At 37.6% G+C, this 26448-nt stretch overlaps 1 protein-coding gene across 2 annotated transcripts in view; it reads left to right on the top strand.

Annotated features, from left to right (window-relative positions):
- Positions 1–24181, top strand: part of GUCY1B1 (guanylate cyclase 1 soluble subunit beta 1) — a 33992-nt gene extending 9811 nt beyond the window's left edge. For both annotated transcript variants that reach the window (XM_065736255.1, XM_065736253.1), the window contains exons 3-13: positions 509–627; positions 5335–5532; positions 12299–12529; positions 13327–13443; positions 14224–14357; positions 15113–15310; positions 15809–16046; positions 17359–17499; positions 20230–20384; positions 20696–20822; positions 23868–24181. In XM_065736255.1, the coding sequence (XP_065592327.1) occupies positions 535–627; positions 5335–5532; positions 12299–12529; positions 13327–13443; positions 14224–14357; positions 15113–15310; positions 15809–16046; positions 17359–17499; positions 20230–20384; positions 20696–20822; positions 23868–23891 (1656 nt within the window). In that variant the 5' untranslated portion in view covers positions 509–534 and the 3' untranslated portion in view covers positions 23892–24181. The remainder of the gene's footprint in view (positions 1–508; positions 628–5334; positions 5533–12298; positions 12530–13326; positions 13444–14223; positions 14358–15112; positions 15311–15808; positions 16047–17358; positions 17500–20229; positions 20385–20695; positions 20823–23867) is intronic.
- The last annotated feature ends 2267 nt before the right edge of the window (positions 24182–26448 follow it).

Raw genomic sequence — 26448 nt, 5'->3', positions numbered from 1 at the left:
CCTTCTGCATCCTTCTGCTCTCCTGGATATTCGGCTGAATAAAGATGCTAAGTTACAGAGTGTTTTGTTACACATCTTATTTCCTATCTGCTGTTTATTACGGTAGCACTCATTTTCAGTCATTGTAACACTATCCTGCAGTTTAAAAGATGTAATTGTACCCACCAGCTTTCTTTTAACTGCAGACCAAACTAGTAGTCACGTTGAATTGGTGCAGCTGATGTAGTTTCAAACTGTTGTAAATCAGAAGCAATTCCCCTGAGATGGGTGTTGCTAAGTTCCTTTATTTGCAAGAAGTGCTTTCTTATCTGTATCAAAATCTAAACTGCTACACATAGACAAAATGTATAAAGATAACTTGTAAATCCTTCTGAAATTCCTGTTCTGAATATTCATTGCTTGTTCATGCACTCTGACTCTTGTCTTCATATTCTTGTCCTGCTGGATGTGGGTACAGTTTAGGTACTGTCAGTGTGTGAACTAAATCACATTTTCCTGTTTTTACCAGATCTGAATGCTGGGGAAATTCTTCAGATGTTTGGGAAGATGTTTTTTGTGTTTTGTCAAGAATCAGGTTATGATACAATTCTGCGTGTTCTGGGCTCAAATGTCAGAGAATTTTTGCAGGTAAGAATTTTATGCCAAGTTATAAAGGGGACCAGACAGAAGTATGGTCTAGCCAACAGGTTAGAACGGAATAGAAAAATAAAAGTTGTACTGCGTAGCTTTGTAGTTAATTGTGTAGAGGTGTATGAAAGGTTTGTGCCTTGGCATTTGTGTTCTGTGGAACCTTTCTCTGCCTAGCAGTTTTGGCATTGCTGTTCTGTATCCCTCTTGGTTAATATATACTTCAGTTACCTGTTAAAGTAGTAGTTTTTCCTTTGAACAGTCCTTGCAGTGAGAAGGCAGGTATGCTGACATTCACAGAAGCATTCATATTTCTGAAATTTAATTTGAAACTCCAAAGAAAAAGTTAAAACAGGAGTTTTCATAGATAGCAAAAGTATTGAGTACAAGAAACACAAAGAAAACATCAAATTGCCTGCACGTGTTAATGAAAAGGGCTTTATCTTGTTTATATTAACAGAAAATGTGGTCTTCAGTCTTGTAGGATATTTGTCATCCAGAGTTCTCTTTGACTAATTATAGGTAGTTATTTATAATTGTACGTTATGTACAGAGCTAGGGCTTATACGCAGCTTGTTTCTAAGACAAAAAATTGTTTTTGTATGTGAACTGAGGGTGGGATAGAGCAGCAATCCTTTTTTTGTGTGTGCTTTCCTAACTTCATTGTGATATTGTGCAGTAAACCAGAACAAACTGGAAGTAGTTTTTCAGTAGCATGGAAGAAGTGTAATGACATCTCTAAAATGCGTTTTCCAAGAGTAGCAAAGATGGGCTTTTGTCACTGGGAAATTGTTCACTTCAAATACAGTGTAGATTTCAGATTTTTTATACAGATCACTCCAGGGGAGAACTGTGTTCTGTAATGATGCTAAAGACATTGAATTGTTAAAGGTTTCACTGGAGATTACAGGTTTGACAGAGCTATTGGGTATTGTTTTTTTTTTTTTTCACTGGAAATTTAGCATCTTGTCATCTTTTCTCTTAAGATTTTTTCCAGTAATAAAACGTGAAAGGAGCAAAGTGCCTATTCTGCTGAATTATTGGAGTATTTACTTGTGTATCTCACTACTTGCTGTGAAACCTAGAGTATGACAGAGCATCCTGAATTGTATTCAACCCAGACTTCTTTTACAAATCCCACGTACTGTAATTGCTGGGCAAAAAGACAAATTGTGCATGCTGTGGGACATTGTCTGTCTGTGGGATTGGACGTCTGTAGTGTTTTATAGCTCCATTCACAGTCTGCCCTCAGAGAAAGCATCTGGATCAATGTAACTTCTAAAGATGTATTGAAGTTACGGTTAGGGTTGAGCAAGAGTAGAAGACAGGGTAAACAGATACAGCTAACCTGTTCCTCCATCACTTTGAGTACACTTTGTTAGTACTTTCCTGCTCCTTTTCTCTCATTGCCTTTTCCATCCCGTATACTCAGCTTTCTGTTCCTTAGCACAAATGATGAACACGTTTGTACATACCAAACCCCTGTGAGAGTGTGAACTGCATTTATATTCTTCTAATAAAAGTAGTTTAGGCTGTTTTGTTTGCATTTCAGTGCTAAAAGATGATATTAGTTATTAGGTACTCCTGTAAATTCTAACAAGGCTGCTGTATGAGTAATTGAGCCAACAGTGTGCTTTCTAGCTTTTAATTACAATGGAAAATCAACATTATCCATGATTTATTGTTTTTACAGCTTCTAACAGACAGATTAGGTCAGGAGGTTTTTTTATGTATTTACTAAAATAGCTGCAGGTTGAGTTTGATGTGCTTTTTGTCAGATTCCTAAAATATATAGTATAATTCCAAAAGTACTTCTTGAAACCTATACTAAGCCCAGGAATATCTGGAAATTATAGAGGGCTGCGGTTCTCTTTAAGTGTGTGAAAATAAATCTCATGTTTATATTCTGTTTTCCTTGACGTTTCAGAGAGAATTTAGTTTATTCATAAATGAAACAACGATACTTAGGCTTCAAGAAAGAGGAAGAAGACAGCAGAACCAAATCTAATATTTATACTTTCTGGAAAAACATAGGGCTGGAAAAATTGCAAATCATATTGAAAGAAGACACTGTACTGAAGAGGAGCAGTGTGGGAAGATAACACCTCCTAAGCAACTCCAAGTGTGTTTTTGTTATATTCAGTAGCTTTCTACTGAAAGAAAATCAAACAATGGCATGGCCATTAGTTGTGTCTCATTTAGGAGATCATTCATGTGGCTATTTAATTGTTCCTCATTTCAGGGCAATAAATTTAAGGGGATTAATTCCTCTCATACAATACTTTCCAGATGCTCTGTGCAGCAGAGTCTTTCTATTTCAGGTGCCAGTCATAACTCTTTCAGGCTGTCTAGGATTTACCTGATTTATTTATTTATTTATTTATTTATTTTGCTTTCTGCGCTCATTCCTGCTTGGATTTTTTTTTGTTTCACCATGGGGTGAAAAAGCTCTAGAATTAGTGTTTCTGGTCCCATCTTAAGCTCTAGTGTTCATCTGAGTAATCTGGGAGACTAGAATTCAGGGAGAGAAATTTATTTGACTACTCCTCTAGCCCGCAGCAGGTGAACAATCTAGGATAAAAAAAAAAAAGACACTGTCTTTTAGACCATTCAGTCTAGGATGGATGAAACACAAGATAAAATTGGGTCATTTTTGGAAGTGACATTGATATAATGTCTAAATGGCAGGACATAGGAGTGATTTTTGGTGCCTGTGTCTGGATGCACAACTCTACTGCTTTTTGACTGCATATAATAAGCACTTTGCTCACTCTGTATGCGTGAGGAGAAAAGATGCAGTGGATCCTTGAAAGCCGCTGCAGTGCATTCTGGATAAGTTCCCTGCTCTAGATAATTGGAGGCTCAACACTAAAGAGCAAATTAGATGGATTCACCTTTGATGTTTCTTGGACAAAGTCAGTAACGATGTAGTAGGGTGATCATTCACAGTGGGACTACCGCCATTTATTAGCAACACTTTGTGCCAGTCTTAAATGTTTATAAGGAGGCCACCATATGAAAAGTAATTCTTGCTTAATTTGTTTTGGAATTATGTTGATGTCTGTGGAACTGGATAATTTACCCTTTATTTCCATATATTTCCTGAAGGGTCTTGTTTCCAAAATAAATTTGAGCTGGTCTTTTAGCTTGTGTACCATTAACACAGTTCTTAACGCAATTGAGGAGAATCAGGAGGACTTCCTTGTAGTCAGCTCACACTCTTTTCTCATCCACACACTCTCAAAGCCTCTTTTGACTTCACTGTCTTGAACCCTGTAATGATCTTAAGGAATTTGCCTTCGGACATTTTTCTACTTTTTGCAATTGAATGCTTGTTAACAGCTGGAATAAATAGACTCCCTCACTGTTGCCTCTTTAAGTTTCAGTTTGGAGGTGTTGATATAGCAACAAAAACATGAGTTTGAAACAAACTGAAAAACTGCAGGAGGAAGTTCCAGTCTGGGTACATCCTACAGAATTCATTTCTAAGAGCTTCATTTCCTCTGGAGGCCTTCCAGGAGAGGAAGCAGCTGTTTAAGCACTTCACAGCTCACATGAAATCAAGTTCATTATGGTTCCATGGGTTTGATGATTGATGGATGCTTGTGAAAGGTGGAAAATGGGCCAGCCTGCACACTGAAAATATTTTCACCTCACTTTTCACTGTGCTAGAAGAAAATCAAAGTCTGGTGATAGTAGTTATTTGGGGGATTGAGACAACTATGTTTGAAATATATCATAATAATCTGGGTGTAGGATTTAAAGGAAGTGTGTATGTTTTACAACAGATAAGTATTTGAGTTACAACACTTCAGTAAACCAGATTGCTTTTTGTGTATTGAACACTATACCATAAACAGCAAGCTGGAGCCATGGTAATTGCTTCCTAAACAAAGTCAGATGTCATTGTATTCTCAGTGTGGTTTTGATCTCTTTGTTCTCTTTATTATCCTCATTAGATATGCCTCTGAATTTCACATTTAGTTTTTCTCTCCAGATGTCAGTTTGTCATCTAAAATTTTAAAGTAAAATACATAAGATGTCTGAGACATCAGCTGAAAATATAAAAGACCTTTTTTAGCTTTCTAGACTGACATTTTCTGAAACATTTTATGGTAGCCATGCTCTATGTATGGCTGTAGTTTTGTTTTTTTTTTTTCTCTTATTCTCACACATAGTCTGTGTGAGATTGGGCCCTGTAAACTTTGGCTGACTGTTAAGATGATAGGAGTAGCCTGTTGTTCCATTGACAGTGGGGGGGGTGGGAGGGAATGATTCATGTTTATAAAAACATGCTTTTTTTGTCATGCTTATTTGTCTTTTTGATGCCTAAATTCAAAGAGATTATATGGGCTTGAATTTGGAAGGGATGCAGATGAATGGGCTGTGGATTTGAGAAATGCATACAGTCTTTTATCACCAAAATTTTGAGAAATGCAGCATAGTTGAGCATGAATTCTTACTACTTAAAGTAATTGCTTATCGTGCTAGTTTTGCTGTTGTGTCCAAATCTTTTCACGGTAGATGAAAAGAACACTTTGAGATACCTGAAAAGTCTTCTGAGGACTGTTTTATAAAAAGTAAGGCGCACGGGGAGTGTGACCATTAGGAGAAAGGATGGAGTCAGATTAAGCAAGGTGTGTACTTATTTTGTTCAAAGCTTATAAGTGAATGTCTTATAATTCTATTTTAAATTTCTTTTTCTAGAACCTGGATGCTCTGCATGACCATCTTGCTACTATTTACCCAGGTATGCGGGCCCCTTCCTTCAGATGCACTGATGCGGAGAAGGGGAAAGGACTCATCCTGCATTACTATTCAGAAAGGGAAGGTCTACAGGATATTGTAATTGGAATCATCAAAACAGTAGCTCAGCAGATCCACGGTACAGAAATAGATATGAAGGTAATGCCTGAAGAGTTGTTTGCATTTAAATGTTTATGTCATTAGAACTAAATCAAGAGAAGTTGAAGTGATGGCCAACAATTGTAATTGTTGCTGTCCTCTAAGAAATGGTGGCTTTAAGTACTGACTCAAGAAGAGCCACTGATGTTTGCATTGCTTTAAGAGCAGGTCAGTCATGTGCTGAGAAGGCCAGCTTTAAGAAGGCCAGCTTTAATATGCAAGCAGACCCAGTCAGGAACAGTTCAAAACAATTTCCCATTGTTCAAAGGAGGTGACATACAGAAACAGTTCCTGAGGATGCTTTTACCACTTCATTTTAAATTTGGCAATATTTCTTAATGTCTGCTGCATGTTCTATGGGAGTAGACTTTTTTTTTCCTCCATCTCCTAGTTTCATCTGTATCTAAACTGTAAGGTGTACGTTGATTATGTCCTGGCCTGCATTCCAGGTCCTTCCCAGAACAAAGATATGTTTGTGGCTCTGATAGTACCACAGGGTGGGAATGTGGCTGGGTAGGCTGTGGAAGTGGGAAAATGTTCCTTAGTCACACAGTGTGTGCACTGTGAGTGTGCTAAGTCACTTGTGAAATGGGCGATTCCTGTTTTGAGTCAGTACCTAGTAACAAACAGATTTAATTCATCAATATTTGCATGTGTAACTGTATAAAATCAGAGAGTGATCTGACATGTGGTTAGCTTCAGGTATATCAGAGGAAACCAACAATATCTTCTTGGCATTAGAAATCTAGCAACTGATATTAAATACTTTACATGAAGTAGAAAAGAGCTTGCTGTACAAATTTAGATTTTCTTTTTTATTTCAACTGTTCACTAATCACTGCTTTCCTAGCACAGTTATGTTGTATATTTCAGCTGAAGTAATATTTTGTTTTAGCATTAATCTGGCTAAAGCCTAAAATCAAAATAATGCTTCAGTGTAATGTTCGTTCTGTCATTGCTGTAAAGTGTTTTTGTTTGGTCGTTTGCTTATGCAAAATATTTACAAAGGCTCCCATGGCAGTAGTAATTTCTACTTCTATCCTGGAGTATTTGCCCTTCAAGTTTCTTGTTAAAAGCTAGTTCAGGTTTTTAGTGAATAGCTTTTGCTATATAATTATGATGATATGTTGTTTGTTTAAATTCTGCTTGGTAGAAATCCATATTTACATCAGGTGTTAGCAGTCAGGGGAGGATGCAATAGAATTAAAACAATCCTCTTTGTAGGTCCCTGTTTATTCAGCTTCTTCTACTGTGTCCTTTCAGCTGTTAGGAAGCTATAAAATAAACTAGATGGAGGAAATGAACTAGGTTCAAAATAACATTTGTTTTTCTGGGTTATTTTTACCTGTTATGTTATTTGGGTTTCTGTGTATCACAGAGTTCTGCCACCATTATTGCCAGGTTGTACAGAGATAAAAGCAATGAGTGGGGCAGAGGATAAACCCAGCTTATGCATAACAGCTATCAGAACAAAATTCTGACAAATAATGTCCTTAGTCTGAAAGTTATTTTCTTGAGAAGATCTTACTGGGAAATACCAGTGCTCATGCTCAGCTTGGTGTTCACTAGGACCTTTTCTGCACATCTCAGTGTATGTTGGTGCTTAGTGTTGTTTCTTCCCATGTGTAGGGTCTGTACTTTCATTTGTTTGCATATCATTAAGTTTCTGTCAGCCAGTACTCCAAATTGTCCAGTCTCTCTGTGTGGCAGCATGACCCTCTGGCACATCGGATACTTTTCCCAACTTTATATCATCAGCAGACTAAGCCCTATCATCTGTAACATTAATGAAGAAGTAGAATAGGATTGGATCCTTTATTGGTCCCTGGGATTCACAGCAGCCCAATCCTGTTTTGTTTGCTTGTTTTTCAGACATCCCACAACCCTGAAAATAATTTGTTGGCATTTCCAATGTTTGTTCTATGGGGTGCAAAGAGAAACTTAAGTAATCTCATGGTCACATGAAGCAAAATAAATATTGAGGAAAAACATGTTGTACCTTTTGTGTCCTACATTATTTCTTTGGTTGGAGAAATGGCCAAATAGAAAAAAATGTTTAATTTTATGCTCTTTCTGCAGTTTTACCCAGAACTATTTTCTGTAGAGATGCATAGAAATGTATATTCTTGTGGTATACAGTAGCCCTTTTTTCAGAATGCCATCCTTCAGAAATGCCTTTTAAACATCTAAGGTACGTGTATGCTGAAGGCAAGGAAGGAAAAAGGTCTGATTTTTGTTTCAGTTAAGTTCTGTTAGTACCACAAGGAGCGTTTTTTGGTTTTTTTTTTCCTCAACTTGGATTCACAGTTGCAACAGAATGGCCCAGGGATGCCTAGCTTGACAGTAGTTGATGAATTCAAATCCAATTTGCTCTATCCCTGATACTGTAATCCATTTTAGCTAAATCAAGTTAAGAATATGTATTTTTTTTTCAGCAAATACTGTCCTAAGAATTGTTCCTGACTTTGAGAACACACTAGAAGTATTTATATTCTGCCTGTCTCAGTATAAGAACTACAATTCTTCACGTTGCTAGTTACTGACATTGGTGTAAGATCTCTGTTAGCAGCCTTCTTGGCTGTACCTTCTCTTGCTTTGCTTGTCAGAGATTGTATGTAAAGGTGAAGGTGACATTAGGACAGAGATTCTCTCAGGGCTATGGATGATACAGGACAACGAAGAGTGTTTGTATCCTACAAAACCAAAAGAATATGTTGGGAAAACAGACTTCTACAGTTCTGTAATTATGTAAGAGCAGGTTAAAAGAATCTATCTTTTAGACTGAGGAGACATGGCTTAGCAAATGAGAGATAGACAGAGAAAATTCTTGTCAAGGTGATAATTTGTCTGTCATTACTAATGACATTCCAAAAAACAAAGCCAGAATGTGACCATCAGGGGAGCAGACCTAAAAACTGCTTGGGCACTTGTCATTGAGGACAAGCAATACTAAGCCATGCATTAAAGGGTTACCTGTGTATGAAGATAAGGAAATAATAGAGCATAATCAACCTTTAATTCTGATGCAAGGGTACCTGGGAACTTCACCAGCTCAAGACTCAGAGGTTCAGTGAGGTGAGACAGTCTGTGCCTTGAAACCAGCTGCTAGATGCAGACATCCCTTCAGTTTTCACATCAGATGTGCAAAGTTAACAGTGGTACCACTTCCCCACTAAACTGATTTGCCTCAGGACCTTCCTGGAACAGCCGCAGTGAAATTCATCAAGTAGCATTTCATGGTCAGTTTTGATCAGAAGAGACCAAAAAATTCATCCTGTGTTCAGTCTTAAATGGCAGATTTATAGTCATCTTCACGATCAAAAGGAAAAACATCCTGTCCAATGACATTGTCTCTTCGTGATGCTGCAATACCATTCTGTATTATGGATCTGCTTGTAAATGCAGTTATTTCAATAACTGTTGTTTGCTTTGTCCCTCTCTGAAATATCAGTGTGACTTTTCACTTGGCTACGCAGGAGAAAATTTTGAAAATACATCTTCTGAAAAGCACAGTGGATAACCAAAGATGTTATATATTCTCCTTGAAAACGGCAGAGATCTTCCTCTCAGTTTTTAACTGCTGTTACTATGGTGATTGTGCTCTTACATGTGGTTAGCTGATGTCACTTCAGCTAAAACCACAGATGAATGGAGAAGAAATAGGCTTGATTTCTGGCTTTGTCACTTCTGTCACTAAACTTTCGTTTGTCAAGCATTTAATAGAGGCTTCCTCGATAATATTTAAGTGATGCTGAAATTCTGTGGTTTGCAAACTTGGCTTGTTAGTTAAGCTTACTTCAGTGTGGGTAGGGCAGGTCATTAAGCCAAGTAAGTATCTAGACAATTAGGTTGGACTTACAGTTACAGAAGTGAGAGGAAAAAGAATGTAATGTGTTAAGTTATGGCCAGAAGTGCTAATTTTAAATTTCCTAACATTTAAAAACCTCGTGTATTCAAAGAAACGTGGCTAGAATTTAATTGCTGTGGATATCACTATGACTCGAGCACACTCTTGATGGTGGTATTGTTGAGCAAGTAGCCTGAGTTATTGTGTGTTATCTCATTACCTTATTTAGGATGGCTTTCATCTTCTAGGGTGGCAGAGTACATACATATGTATTGTCCTGGTTTCAGCTGGAACAGAGTTGATTTTTTTTTTCTTCTGTGTCTGATATGATGCTATGTTTTGGCTTTAGGAGAAAAAAACATTGATAAAGCACCAGTGTTCAGCTGTTGCTGAGCACTGACTGCTGTGTGGAGCCAAGGTCATTTCAGGATTTATGAAATTACATACCTATAGGGTGTTATTTAGTGTGTATATAAGACTTGCAACTTTGTACTGTTATTGACACAGTGACAGCAACCTTTATCTACAAAGTAACCTATATCCATACAGGTTAGGCAGATAGTTCATCCTGGGTGGTGACTGACTTCAACCCTGTGAAAGCTGCAGCAACTGCAGAGGGTCATATCTCACGCTTACCTAGGCATGTCTTAAAGCACGTAGCAGTTCTAGTTTAATGTTGTTTTTTGTTTCCTTGTTTGTTTTTAAACTAACACTGGAGTTTTGTTTATTGCTGCATTATTCATTCTAATAAAAATAAAAAGAAGGAAAATTCCTTTATGTGCTTCATGGTAGCAGGAAAAGAACTGTAAGCAAAGGTGTAGCATGATAACAGAGTACTAGTATGCACTGACTGATCTGGTCACCAGGTAATGGTATTAATCTCTCTGAAATGTCATGTGCTGTTAATGTAAATATTTCCTCAAAATAATTGCATTTTTAAAACTTATATGACTACTCTGCTGGACAGGGAAGCTTTTTTTAATCCAAAGGGTGCATTTTTTACTGGCAAGAGCAACTCTGTGAAGTAAGATCCAAGACTAGAAATCATCTATAATCGTAGATCAACTTTAGTGATAGTTCTTAGGAATTCGAAAAAGGTTTCTGTGTATATTCTCAGCTATCCCTTGTCTGTAATAATAGTAGTAATGAAAAAAAAAACCTGTAAGTGTACTCATGAGTGAGGGAAAATAAGAACTAAGATGCAAACTGCGTTTTATTGATCCTCGGTATGGCCACAGTCTCTTTCAATGGCAAGGATTATGGTTTAAGTGAAGAGGAAGGCGAGGAAGACCTCTAAGCTGTGAATTCAGAAGAAAACTAGGTTTCTGTGTACTATGTTCTGCTTGACTAGATAAATCCAAGTAATTTTTCTTCAAATGACCACTGTATATTTTTCCTGTGCCTTACCCCTTATTAACTAATAATTTCCCATTTTTCTTTGCTACACAATGCCATGTGGATTACCAGCAGTTTTTAAAAGAAACTAAGCATTATCATTAACACTTAAACTTATTCTTACGTCCAGCTTCAGGTACTTAGGTTGACTGGTAAACGTAAGGCTGATCTTTCTTGGAGTTATGTGCTCAATAGAAAGATTATTGCATCACGTTATATAGAGCACTTAAATTAGGTTGCTACTCTGAATTGCTCACTAGAAAAGCCGCTCTTTCCTTTAAATCTATATTTGAATAGGGGATTAAGGAACACCACCTTCTTAAATTAAGCACCATTTAGCAATAAAACATTGTTTTGTTGCTCTTTGCTTTGCATGTGAATAGGAGCAAAGTATTTATCACTCCCCAGCACGCGATTACACATTGATAACATGGCTGACAGTTGTGGAAGGAAAGCGTTTAAAAGTCTAAACATCATTGTTCTTTGTGACTATGTAATGTGTAAACAGCAGAATAAGGAAGAATTAGGATTTATGGAGGATTTTAAGAAACCTTTTATTTATTTATTTATTTTACTTTGGTAGCTTTTTGATCAGACTTTACCCGAAAGTAGAATGAGGTGCAGCGTGTTCCAAAAAGTTGCTGTTTATCAGTACTGTATAAATAGAATTGTTCTGTTCCAGTCATTAAACCTAATTAGGCTTGAGAAGAGGTGAGTTTGGCTTCTCAAGGTAAAGTATGCTATTCTGTTAATTATTAGTTTTAATTATATTACAGCATACGACTCCTTGGAAACAGAGTAATCCCTTTTAATTTTGTCGTTTTGACTAACTTTACTTAAAGTTACTGAAGTGAAATGTTGTTTTCAAGGCATATTTGAGATCTTGCTGATGTAAATTTTTGCTAGAATTTTAACACAGAACATAACTTAGAGAAGGTTGTAATTGCTTCTAATTTTACTTTTTGAGCATGGTCGTCTTGTAGTCAGCACTGCTTGCTTGGGCAAGGACCTGTGCTCCCTTTGCTGCTCTTCTGTCTGGCTGTGACATGCCCACCCTCTGGTCAAGCACTGTTTGCTGTTACGTTGCAGGCCTTGCAAACAGCTTTCATTAAAGTAAGGATTCAAGTGCCCTCTGAAATTCAAGACTTGAAAAAGGTCCATTCAAGGAGAGGAAGAGTCCTACTGTGTGACACATTCTTGCTCTCATTGTATAACCTGAGCCTGAATCTCTGATTTCAGGATGTGCATTTCACTCAGGCAACATAAATTTCAGTGATCTTCAGTATATTCTTCGTGCAAAGAGCAACAGCAGCTGAGCAAAGGAATAATTATTTCCCTGGAACTATAAAGACTTTCTAAAACAGACGTATTTATTAGAATGCAGAATTTTTCAAGGTACAAATGCTGTTCTTAGATTTCTTTCTGGACTAAATGTCTTTATTTTTTCTTTTTCATCATAGCATTCTGGTTAATATTGAATTGGAAAGTTTTCATTCTTTCATCTTTTTCTTCATTTTTTTCTAGGTTATTCAACAGCGGAATGAGGAATGTGACCACATTCAATTTTTAATTGAGGAGAAAGAATCTAAAGAGGAGGACTACTATGAAGACCTTGACAGATTTGAAGAAAATGGTACCCAAGAGTCTCGCATCAGTCCGTATACTTTCTGCAAGGCTTTTCCTTTCCACATAATATTTGACAGAGATCTGGTGGTCACACAGTGTGGCAACGCAATATACAGAGTCCTTCCACAGGTTAGATGATTCACATATGTGAATAGTCATAGAGAGTCCTTGTACTAGATGGTGCAGGTGTTTGGTTTTTCTTAAGGTGGAATAAAACAGGTTTAGGATTCTCTGCCTAAAGAACGTCCCCATGTATAGTATTTACTGCATTGTGCTCTTGGTGTTTGAAAAAGGGCTTGGAAAAATAGCCCTTACCCTATAACAACTCTGTTCCTTAAAGGTCTTATCTGCAATATGCAGTAACAGGCAAAGGAATATGCTTGAACAGAGAATACTTTTTCCTGCTGTTTTTATTTATGTATTTATTTTGATAACTTCCTTCTGGATATTGCAGAAAAATCTGAAAGAAGAGCTTTTTAATTTCTTCTCAAGATCATTCACTGAACAGCTGTAACTGTTTCATCTACTGAGGATGGCTATCAGGATCCTTACTACCAGATGACACTTCAGAGAAAATGGCTTATCGTTGTAAAGAGTATCTGAGGGATGATATTTATGAGGAAAACACTTGAAAAGCTTTTTTATTCTTTTTTTTATAGTGGGGATACTTTGACAGCTAATTAATATGAAACAGCCTCACACAAGGCCATCTTGCAGGGAGCAATTGCACTTTGAAGCCAGTGGTACTCTTGATGAAAAATCCTCTATTTGAAAACCTTGTATTCTAATGGAAAAACACAAAGTATATATCCTGTTCCATTCAGTATTGCAATGTAAGCAAATTTAATATAATTACTCCATGTATACTTTTATTGTAAAGTAATTCATTTTTTTCTACCGTTTTGTGTTTGTTCTTCAAATTTCAGCTGCAACCAGGAAACTGTAGTCTCTTGTCCGTATTCTCCTTGGTCCGGCCTCATATTGATATTAGTTTCCATGGGATCCTCTCACATATCAATACAGTCTTTGTACTGAGGACCAAGGTAACTAGAAAATATTCACTTGGTGTTTCTATAAGTAAGCAAGCTCTGGGAGAGAAAAGAAGTACTGAAAAAGCAGAAATCTATGTTCTTGCATTGCAGTAAGCTTGGTTCCTTATGAGTCTTGAGCCAAGGAAAAAATTACAGGTCTGAATTCAGTGTGTTAATTTGAGTTTACTGCTAAACAGGAATGGTGAAGTATGTATACTTCCCATATGATGCTTTCTGGTAAGGGGCCAAATGCATATATGACATTTTACTGAAGTAAATGTGGAAGGATAATTATACTTCATTATGACAAAGGAGGCAAATATTAAATGTTACCACTTGGGCCCATGCATTTGTACACAATTCTACATTCTCTAGAGAGAACAGGAGAGGGGAGGCAGGCAATATGAAACAATGAATGTGGAATGTAGAGCTGCACCTGCTGTGCCTGAGGACTTTTTTTTTTTCTTTTCTAAAAGTGTACCTGAGAGAAATCGGCAGTAATTTTTAGGGATTCTGTGAAGTTCATAGATTAGGTAATCCTTTTGTCAAACTGTTGTTAAGAATAGAATTTGTGAACTTGAAATTAAGGAAAGATGCCATGATTTGTATCTTTGAGGCAGATAGCAGTGTTGAAGTGAGGACAGTGTTTTGTGTTGGGTTTTAAGGTAAGGTGTAACTATTTCAGACATTATGATGACCTTCATAGCGAAGGCATTTACACAGATGTTGTGAGGTAGCACGTGTACCAACGCAATGATAAAATAATTGATTTTTTTTTTCTTTTTTCACCAGGAGGGGCTGTTGGATGTAGAGAAGCTGGAGTGTGAAGATGAGTTGACTGGCACAGAAATCAGTTGCTTACGCCTGAAAGGGCAAATGATCTACTTGCCTGAAGCAGACAGCATTCTCTTTCTTTGTTCACCAAGGTACTTTAAACCATAAGGGCTGTGTAATGCTGCTTTTCCTTTTAGTGTTATTAATCATATGAATATTTATGAGAATAATATTACAGAGATCAATTGGCTTGGGTATTGATTTAATTGATTTTGTTGTGTTTATACCAAAAGCGGAAGGAGCATTTGAATATTGGAACTTAGATGATTGTGAAATAATTCAGTAATGTTTGGCAAGTCTTGATGTTTCTTTCTTATTCTGAGAATACTGAGAGGTGTCACTGATTTGATTTCCTATGTGAATTCATACTTTTTTTTAATCAGTAATTGCAACGTAATAGAGCAGCAGTGTATATGAAGAGAGTATTTGGAACTGGGCATTGAATGGAGGGCTTCAGCTAAGTGCTCATTTGAGCTAATACACCAGACTTGTACACTAACCTGATGTATAAAATTGAAGTAGAGTGTGGGTGAAGACAGAAAGATGCTACCTTAACATAGTCTTACTTTTATTTGTGCACTGAAGACTGTGCATTTCATATGTTCATGGAACTAGTGAGAATTCTATATATAAATGCAAAATCAAGAGCTATGTTTGAACAGAAGTGAACCCCAAGGATTTTGCAGAAGGAGTATTTTATACTGCTCATCAGATTTTGGGAAGCACATAATTTTTTTTTCCAATTTCACATTCTCTGCTGCTTGTCAGAGGTTTAAGTGCTTTTTTTGTCAAGCTTAATTACACCCCTATCTAACTACCCATGTCTGTCTATTTCTTCACATTACAGTGTTATGAACTTGGATGATTTAACCAGGAGAGGGTTGTATCTCAGTGATATCCCATTGCATGATGCTACCCGTGATCTGGTTCTTTTGGGAGAGCAGTTTAGAGAGGAATATAAACTGACTCAAGAGCTTGAGATCCTCACCGACAGACTGCAGCACACACTACGTGCACTTGAAGATGAAAAGAAAAAGACAGACACGTAAGATCCAAATTTCTGGGCTTGAAACAGTCACAGCAATATATTATTTATAGGTGCCTTCTTTGTGAAATAAAAGAATCTAAGAACCTTGGAAGAACATAAAAGATATTGAAGACTGATAATTTTGAAGTCAAGAAAGAATGTTTCACTTCAGTTCCTTAAAGAGCTTTTTTCTTAATTTAGATTGTCATATGTAATGTGCAGTGTAGGCTGTCGCCTACACTGAACTAGGTGTTTTGATGGCTCCTTCCTTTATAAGGACTCTAGAGGAGAAGTGAACTGGCAGTCTTTTTACTTTGCTAATTAATCAAAAGTAGTTTTGCCAACTTTCTTACCTGCCATCTAGTTAATAGATTATGACAGAAATGCTCAAGCAGTAAGCAAAAATAATCCAAGACACTATTAACAGATAATGTCAGAAGAATTAGTATTTCTGTCTTACGTAAAGACCTTACACAAAATTCCTTCTGTTTTGCCTGTGCCTTTCTTTCTGACTAGGTTATTGTACTCTGTTCTGCCACCATCAGTGGCAAATGAGCTGAGACACAAGCGTCCCGTTCCAGCTAAGCGATATGACAATGTCACCATTCTCTTTAGTGGTATTGTTGGATTCAATGCCTTCTGTAGTAAACATGCCTCTGGAGAAGGAGCCATGAAGATCGTTAATCTTTTAAATGATCTTTACACGAGATTTGATATTCTAACTGATTCACGAAGGAATCCATTTGTTTACAAGGTAAGCAGTGGATTTTCAACTAATTTAACCTGTGACTTTTCAATAATTTACTGTCACGTTGCTCTTTTCCATCCTTTGGACTGCAGACTTTTTTCCAATCTTTGAACTGTGCTACCTGATACTACATAGCTAAAGAGGAGTATATTGTGTGTCTCTGTGTGAAATAACACAGAGTGCACAGTTTTGTATAGCATTTCTGCATAGTCACCTGTTATTTGGATACATGAATTTGCTTCCATATTTAAAAGACACAAAAGTTCTGTAAGTGGTGTGCTTTAAGTCCTATATGTGGAATTCCTACTTGTAAACTGTTATTCAGTTAGTTTTATTTCTTCAGTTGTAGTGAGGTTTAGTTGCAGATGTAACTGGTAGGAGGTAGATAAGTAGATAGGTATGTAGCCCAAGGACTGCTCCAAAAGGAATGCCTCCTATTTATTACGTTGGCCCATGACATCAGAGATGGATGTTGGTGGTGTGGCAGTAGAGGTTGAACCTTTCTGCCAGTATTCCATTACATGTTATTGCTGCGTGACAGGTGGCAGTAGAGGGGCAGTCTGGAAAATGATGCCTGATGTGCAAGTGTGTATGAAGAAAAGATGTGGCACTGAATTCCTCCATGTGGAAAAAATGGCACCCACAGACATTCATTAACAGTTGCTGAACATTGATGGAGACCAAAAACAGTGGACGTGAGCACAGTGAGGTGGTGGGTGATTCAGCAGTGGTGACAGCAACAGTGGGTCATCTCTGCTGGGGTAGATGTTCATGACTGTGGCATGCAGGCTCTTGTTCATTGCTGGAGAAAATGCATAGCTCACGGTGGTGTCTGTGTTGAGAAAGTGTTTTGTAGCTGAGAATTTGCTCTTTTCAAACAGTGTTAATGTGCTCTATGTATTTGTTCTAGTTTCCATGGAACTAAATGAGGCATTACTTTCGGAGCACATACGTGTATATGCTTGTGTCTTTATATGTATAAAATCCATTGCTAGTTTTTACTAGAAATTAAATTTATGTCCTGTACCTGATAAATCAAGGGTGGGTCAGAATTAAACATGGCTTTCAGAGTCTGTACAAATTCTAGAATACCCCAAAAAGGAGGCTAAAGTTTACATAATTGCTGTCATTGATTGAAATACGTTGTTGAAATATTGTAAACTCTTAGCAATAGCAAGCAAATATTCTTTGGAATTAAGGTGCTTTGAATGTAAGCATAGGGAAAACATTTGAAAGGACAACTGAAGGAAGTGCTACGTCATCTTTTCTTGTACTCAGAAGTCCATGATAATAAGTGGACTAATGTGTTCCTGGCTAGGTGGAAACAGTTGGGGACAAGTATATGACTGTGAGTGGTCTACCAGAGCCTTGCATTCATCATGCACGATCTATCTGCCACCTAGCACTGGATATGATGGAAATAGCAGGCCAAGTTCAAGTGGATGGGGAGCCTGTACAGGTTAGTAAATGTGTGGGCTTGAATGAAGGGCCCATTCTTTTATATGAGTATAATGCTTTGAAATATGTTAATACTAAAATCCCTCTCCATGTAAACTTGATTATTTTGAGACAGATCTCCATAAATAATATGAAGATGTATATAATGCATGTAGATGTGATATGGGCAGTTCCCCAGGCCCTCAAATGCAATTACTATGCTTAACTATTTGAGTGACTAAATCAGATCCTCATCATGTATGTTTTGTTATCTTTTCAATCTATGCAACAAACTTGCATTGTGCATCAAGTACAATTAGTTTTGTCTTCTTCATCTCAATGAATAGAACTGTAGTATTCCCTCACTGATGTGTTCAGTCACGAGAAAACATTACATTAAATAGAGAAATACATTTTCATAGGTAGTTATGGCAGTGATTCCAATGTGTGTTAGTGGAAGTTTTGTTCTTATGGGCTTTTTAAATATGCTGTTGCAGAGCATACAGAGTTGATGAGGCTGTGTTGACCTGTCTTCATCAAAAAGCTAGGAGGAAAAAATAAGTAATTGTAGGGCAAATAGTTCTAAAGAAAGGAATTCAGATAGAGATATCGTGGAGGATGGTATATTTCCGTGAGGCTTTATATAGATGGCACACAGACTACTAGTAAGTAAAGGGTGGCTCACCTTTTACGATGGTTGAGGCTCGCCGTTGACTCCACACAGGAGGGATCTCCAAGAAGAGACACTTCCCCGGTGGTGGTCAGCCCTTCAATGGGGTCTGGGAGAGGTGGAGCCAGACTCCACCCCTTCCGGTCACACAGGTATATCACCCTCACCTGTGCCCCTGCAGCTGACTCAGTGCTTGCTTCAGGTGATCAATCAGTGGTTCAGGCTGTGATTCAACAGTTCCCATACAGTAGTGATGATATATATTTTTATTATTTTTATTTATCTGAAATCTATTTCTCTAAGACCTAGTTTAGGTCTGCATATTTCCCCTTGTCAGTGAGCAAGAAAGTGAGAAGGTTTGATCTGGGGCCTCTAACTATAATGTTCTGTAGGAATGAACTTCTCCAAACCCTGGTCCATGACATTTTAACTGAAAAATACCTTGGTGTTTCTTCTGAGTAGTTGTCTTTTTCTTGGCCTAAACCATCAATTTCTATATCTTCTGAGCATTCATCGAACTCAGACCTACAGAGTATTTCTCTCCATTTTTCTTTTACTTTACCACACCATGTTGCTATTATATGCTGCGCATGTTGGAAAGATACGAGGTTTGTTGTTACATGTGGGAGGCAGAGTCATGGGACTGCAATAAAAAAGCAACCCAAAAGCATGATTGGAAGAAAAAGAGGTTATCAGGAGTAGTCAGCATGAGTTCACCAAGGGGAGGTCATGCTTGACCAACCTGGTGGCCTTCTACGATGTTGTCACTGGCTGGGTGGATGGGGGGAGGGTGGTGGATGTAGTCTACCTTGATTTCAGCAAGGCATTTTATACTGTCTCCCATGACATCCCACACTTCCTTAGCTTTGTTATAAGGATAGGTGAGTGGACAGTGAAGTGGATTGAGAACTGGCAGAGCGCAGAGCGTTGTCGTTGGCGGTGCAGAGTCCGGTTGGAGGCCTGTGACCAGTGGTGTCTCCCAGGGGTCCGTGCTGGGTCCAGTCTTGTTCAACATCTTCATCAATGACCTTGATGAGGGGATAGTGGCCACCCTCAGCAAGTTTACTGATGATACGAAGTTGGGAGGATTGGCTGACACGCCTGAAGGCTGTGCTGCCATTCAGCAAGACCTGGACAGGCTGGAGAGCTGGGCAGTCAGAAACCAGATGAAATTTAACAAAAGCAAGTGTAGAGTCTTGCACCTAGGGAGGAATAATTGCATGCACCAGTACAGGCTGGGGGATGACCTGATGGAGAGGAGCTCTGAGCAGAGGGACCTGGGTGTCCTGGTGGATGGCACGTTGACCATGAGCCAGCAGTGTGCCTGCGTGGCCAAGAGGGCCAATGGCATTCTGGGATGCATTAAAAAGAGCATGGCCAGCAGGTCAAGGGAGGTGATCCTCCCCCTCTTCTCTGCCCTGGTGAGGCCTCATCTGGAGTCCTGTGTCCAGTTCTGGGCTCCCCAGTATAAAAAAGACAGGGATCTCTTGGAAAGAGTCCAGCTCAGGGTCACAAAGATGGTGAAGGGCCTGGAGGATCTCCCCTATGAAGAAAGGCTGAGTGAACTGGGTCTCTTTAGCCTTGAGAAAAGAAGGCAGAGGGGACCTGATCTGGGTTTATAAATATCTGAGGTGTGGGGGACAAAGTGGCAAGGCCAGACTCATTTCAGCAGTGTGTGGAGACAGGACAAGGGGAAAAGGACAGATACTGCAGTACAGGAGGTTCTGCATGAATGTGCACAAGAACTTCTTTACGGTGAGGGTGACGGAGCAGTGGCACAGGCTGCCCAGGGGGGTTGTGGAGTCTCCTTCTCTGGAGATATTCAAGACCTGCCTGGACGCCTACCTGTGCAACCTGGTGTAGGGAACTGCTTTGGCAGGGGGGTTGGACTCGATCTCTAGAGGTCCCTTCCAACCCCTATGATTCTGTGATACAAAATGCAAAGCTTTGGAGAAGCTAGGGCAGTGCACTGAAAATTAAACTTTCTGATAGAAACTGCATAATACCTGTATTTTAGTTGGAAGCATGAGATCGGGTATGTTTATTTTGAATTTTGAAGCTTTATTTTTTTTCTCTCTGAAGATAACTATAGGAATCCATACTGGTGAGGTAGTCACAGGTGTCATAGGCCAGAGGATGCCACGTTACTGCCTTTTTGGAAATACTGTCAATTTAACAAGCAGGACAGAAACTACTGGAGAAAAGGGAAAGATCAATGTCTCTGAGTACACATACAGGTGAGTGAACCACTACTTTTACTGGTGTTGACATTTTAAAAGAAATCAATGTGTTTTTGGAATTGATAGCAGTGGGGCCTTTGTCAGCTGGAATTGAGTAGTAATGAGGCATTGTCAATGTGTGTGTGAGTTCTAGTGGAACTGGATGGGAGACTGTATTATGACACATGCTTGTTGGTATGCAAATATAATAATTATCTAAAAATAGACTTGACACTTCTATTAACTTGCTCACATATGTGTGTTTTATATTTTAAAATTGTGCATGGTATGCATGCATACACTCACATGTTTTCTGTTTCTATTTTCAGGTGTCTTATGACACCAGAAAATTCAGATCCTCAGTTCCACCTGGAGTACAGGGGTCCAGTTTCTATGAAGGGTAAAAAAGAACCAATGCAGGTTTGGTTTTTGTCCAGAAAGAGTACAGAGACAGAGGTATGACTAACCAAAGTGTATTTTTTCTTTTAAACAAGTTATAAATATGAGAAATCTAATCTAAGCCACTGAGATACATTTCCAAACTAGATATTCCCTCAGAGAAATGAACAGTTTTGTACAACAATTTTATTAACACATTTACTATCTTGACAGCAGATTGAAGTCCTTGATTACTTGTCTATTAAAGTCTGTGCAGTCCCCAAAGGAATATTTTAATATTTTAAGAGGTCCTTGAGGGAATGCCAGTGTTCAAATTCTTATATATACGTACAGATTTCTCCACTGTGCTAGATTTTTTAATACAGTGCCCATAATATAACATTTAATCAATATGTCTGGTTATCAGCACTTCAAAATTTATCATTTCTGTGACTGAATAAATGTGCCTTCAGGTATTTAGGCAGCAGTCCAACAAGTACATGCAGGCAGGTTCTCACCTGAAGCGTGGAGAGTTCTCTTAACCTCAGGTGGATCTTCTTGCTCAGAAATTGTTGTGTGATAAAAGTCTTACTTTTAAAAATACACAGGATAAAAATATATCTTCTGAATGATTTATGAAACTAAATCTTTCTTGTCAAAGTGACAGTAGGGAGAAACTCTTCAAGCAGTAAGTGCTCTTTGAGCTTGTACGATGATTTCAGAAGTTTGCGCATGTAGTAACCAGAATCTCATTAAAAGCCAATGAGATTTAGACTCAGAAGTGGACTGCAAAGTTTGACATTTAATCACATTTCTATGTGCCACCTGATTTGCTGTAGCTGAGCAGGTGTATACATTCCATCTATTGCAAACAGGGAGGAAAAAATACACAGCTTGAATCCTGTCCAAAAGTAATAGAAATAGGTTTAAGCTGATGTATTTAATCCAAAAAATACCTAAAATAATGCAGGTCATCAGTGTTTTCACGGAACTTACCTGTCACAGAGAATTAATTGCAATTTTGAATTCTCGTGTGCCTCTGAATATAGACTGTTAAACCATTATGGCTCTTTAGGAAAGATTTAATATGACTGGTACTCAGGTGTATGGATACTGACTGTTTAATGGTAACCCTCAATGTTAACTCTCAGTATTAAACTTCAGGGGACAGCCTGTATTTTAACCCCACTGAAGTCTGTATTTTAGTATATTAGTAGCAATAACAATGAGTGCCACTTTTGGATTGTACTTTTCTGATTTTGTTTTCTATCAAGGTTACATTTAACTTCACGTGGCTACTATTCCTTCAGATCCATATTAACTAAGCACCTTAGACATATTCTTTCTGCATTGTAAATTATATCCTATCGTTTATATCAGGGAATATTATAATGTTAAATATAAAGCTTCAAAAGTAGTAGTTCAGCTTCATGCATGTTTAGGGTTCTAGAAGTTAATAGTTTTAAGTATTGCAGAACTCCTTCTAGAGTTCTTGTAAAACAGCTGGTTTTGTTAATCGTGACAACAGCCCTGAGAGGTACTTGCTGTTACTGTTGTCTAATAATTCAGCTTTGTAGAGGGGAACACAGAGACAAAAGTAAACCTGACAGAAAAATACTGTCAGCCTGATTTTCCGGAGCACTTAATAGTCACAGTTTCAGCACATTTGAAAACTCTGAATTTGTGTTAGATTATTTTTTTAATTTTTAAATTCAGATATGCATATATTTCTCATACGCAGAAGGACTTCTCCCATTGTATATGTCTCTTTTTTGTTGTACTAAGTTTTGGAGAATAGGAAACTAGAAATATAAGTTCATGTAGCGTATGACACTCATAATCATTTTTTCAGAGGTGATTATGAAAAGTGAAAGAAGATAATCTTTTAGTGGTCTTTTCATTCTGTTTCACTCCCTGCACCATTTCATCTGCCCACACAAAAAGATGCACTAAGGTTTCCTCCTTTAAGGTGTTCTGAACTGTTATTTCTGATGCTTTGTAGGCTGCATATAATGGTAATCCAAAAGCAGAAATCAAATAAGCAACTTTTTACATTTGATTACCTTAACTGTAACTACTTTGCAAAGGTCAAGTTTTGGTTTTCTTTTCAGATACTTATTCTGTCTGACCTTTCAAACACACATAGGCATTCTTATCGTTATCATTTTGCAGTGTGATTAATTGCAGCAGGGGCCATTCGTAACATTTAATATGATGTGTTAACATCTGTAAAGAATCTGTGTGGTAAATAAATGTCTTGAATGGTCACTCCCTGAAAGCATTTCTTAAACCTGTTTGAAGATATTTCTGCTGGTTGTTCTTTTATTGTGAAGTTTTTTATCTCCAATATCTTTAAATCTAGTACTGATTCGTGTTAGTGGTACACTCCATTTTTCAGTTATACCTAAGAGGATGGCAAACTGACCACCTGCATATCTGTTAGCATAACAGATACTGAAGCCCAGTAATCAATATATGGTGGGGGAAGTGGACAAAATGCTTACAACTGGCATAGAGATATAAATTCAATGCTTAAAATATGCTGTATCTTCACTGGGCTTGTGGAATGCCATCAGGTTGGAGCAACTCAGCATGCTTTAGACTTAGGAACAAAGTTGGCATCTCTTTTTTCTTCCCCACTCAAGAACTCTATTCCATAATACCATTCCAAAAATATTCAGAATTACATCATAAATGTACATAGAACCAAAGCAACCGTGACTGGTTACTTGTCTGCTTGCTTGCATGAACAAAGTTTCACCTGCAGCTTCTCTCAGGAGGAACAGATTTTGTTGTAATACATAAAGCATGCAGAGAACCTCAGATACCTGACTGCAGTTCCCATCTGTCCCCACATCCAAATATGTTTCTCTTCTCCCATGTCCCCACATTACTTATGAGAGCAAGTCAGAATACCTCAAGTAGTTCCACCAGGGAGTGTAGGAGTTGTTACATTCCTGTGTACTACACATACAAAAGAAATGTGTGTGTTACCTATGCTCTGTTATATTATTTTCTAATACTGGTTGCAAGTTGTCAAACATTTTGTCACTGCATTGATCCACTGTGTTGTTGCTTCAAAGAAAATCCTTACTTTTCAAATTCTACTTGCATGCATTCAAGGAAACAAAGCAAGATACTTTCTGAGCTGAGGGAAGAGGAAAAGGATGCTGAACAGGGTGCAATACTGTCTCCAAATAGGGAGCCAGGCAGTAAGGATGAGTTATGAATGTTACTTTACTTCGTATCTCCCATTGTTACGTACAGTACCATGGTCTTTTGCTCTTGTCCTAAAATTGTAGTCACCATCTTCAAGGCATGCTTGCTACTTTTTCCTTAGTGTTTGGTATTCTCTCTCTGCTATGAGCATGTATTTCATGGTTTTGTTTTTAATATGCATTTTTGCATGTCACTGCTGTGGCCCTTCCTATCACCAGTTAGTAGTACTGAATAACATTTTATAATATGCACGCCACAACTAACCACTTCAATCTGATGCTTCACATCTTCATCTTCATCTCTGTGGTACAGTGGTTGCATAAATATTTTCTGACTTTTCTGGAAAGACAGGAGGCATTTCAATTTTTTTGGCAGAACAAAGAACCTCAAGAACTATTTGTAAAAAGTAGTACATAAGGCATAATTATGGGAATTATTGTATGAAACTTGTTTTATCAGATTTACTTCTGCTATGACCGTGCTTCCTGTTTGTATTGTGAATAATACTTGATGTACTGTTGATTCCTGTTTAGAAAAAGGTACCTTTTGATGTCATCCAGCATTTTGGCTCTGTAGATGCTGTGGAAACATTTTCTGTATTGAAAGGAGGCAGTTGTTTGTCCAGTGCTGCCATCTGAAGCTTGTGCCAATGTACTTTTACTGAAATACTCTTCATTTTCAGTATATTTTTCACTGATTTATATTAACTGAATGAAGTTGTCACGTTAATAATGGATTGCTGGACAATAGTAGGCCACCAGTAGTGTTCTAATTCTTTTCTGAGGGAGCCCTCAGAATTGACAGGCATACTGGCATGGCTGTCATGGTTGCCTTCTTCTGTTTTGGGCTCTAATTTTCAGAAATCATCTTATTTTATTCCTTGGGAGAACTTGATAGCATTCTTGGTGTTGTGGTATAATTAAGAGATATATAGCTTGTAAGCAGACGTAATAAAATTAGATGAGGTTGCAGATTCTTCACAGTTTTAACATACACTTTTGTGTGAAAAATATCCATTTTTATGTCTAGCATTTTCTGAATATTTGCATTATAAATTAGAATAGTACAATTTGTGTATAAAAGTTGTCTATGCGTAGTGTACTTTATCAATACAGAATATATATGTATAAATGTTTCACGTTAATGTGCAAAATAAATCACAATAAATTATTTTTTCCACTGATCTGTAGAAATTTTGGGGTTTTATTTTCAATGAAAGTTGCACTTCAGTGTTGCATTTGATACAAAAGAAGCACGTCCTCCTTTCTGCAATTCTAGGTTTGTGTATAGATAATTACTCAAGTCATTGTTTCAGTGTGTGCATATGTTCAAGTCTCCCACATTCAGGTTCCTGGATCGCATCCTCAGTTTCAAGTAAAATGTGTGGAGTAATACACCAAAAACAGTAGAATAGGTCACAGAAATATTTACCAATCAAAAATGATGAGCCGTCAACTTGGAGCAGGATGTATGTTACCAAGCAAAGCTTTAAGAATGGGAAATGAAAATGGAGAGCTGCATAAATTCTTTTGTGTCATTCACTATGCATCAGAAACACATCTTAACATTCTGTGAGAGAATGCCCATGCTCTGCTATCTACACAACAGCTCTTAGTTCTTCATGCTGATCAAGCATACCAAAACTTTAATGGTGATCTCTAGACTTGAGATTTGTGACATCTATAGTTATGCATAGAAATGATTGATGCAAAAGGCAACTGTAATGTTAGTAGTATACTTCAAGATGATTGAAGATGGAATTCCAGAAACTCAAAGTGCTCTTAGTTTATCATTTCTTAATAATTTCAGAGTGTTAAAGCTCCTGTTAAGCTACTCTGTAGTATAACCAATTTCTTAAAGCACTAGAAACTCATACATTAAGTTCATATAAGTTTTTTTTTTTTTTAATCTCAAGGAAACCAGTATGATATAAGCACAACCACTTTTGTTACTAAAACTCATCTTCTTGAGTTTTTTGTATGATATGTGTACTTCTTTATCTATTTGCAGGGCTTGAAAAACAGAAGACAGACTCTCAGTGGGTTCAGTAAGCACTTAACAAGCTTAACGAGCACATAGTGTAAATCCATAGGTTACTTTCTAAAGACTTACAACCCAATGAGGCTATTTGATAATATGGCCTTTGTTTATAGAGCTTCCCCATGAAGAATTCCATCAAAACTTGACTTTTTAAAATTAAAAGATGCTAGGTCAATATGTCTAATAAAAGCTATTGCCCGGAGGAGTTTTAATTCACCCTTCTCTATCTACTGCTATAGTGCTGCTATTTTTTCAGTTTTGTATGGGAATTTTCCAATTTTATGCTTCACAAAAGCATCATAAGCAGCAGTGGATTGCTAGTACCCAAAATATCCGTTTAGATCTTTATTTATCCATATTTCTATGTCTATACCTTTATCTATATAAAGGATATCCCTCAGGAAAGGGCCATGAAGACAAAGGTGTGAAAAAACAGATTGAGATT

The sequence above is a fragment of the Cyrtonyx montezumae genome, unplaced genomic scaffold, assembly GCF_038088225.1.
Source record: "Cyrtonyx montezumae isolate F1298 unplaced genomic scaffold, pur_monq_1.0 scaffold_2, whole genome shotgun sequence".
In the NCBI taxonomy this organism is placed as follows: Eukaryota; Metazoa; Chordata; class Aves; order Galliformes; family Odontophoridae; genus Cyrtonyx; species Cyrtonyx montezumae.
This window is presented reverse-complemented; position numbering and strand designations above follow the sequence as displayed.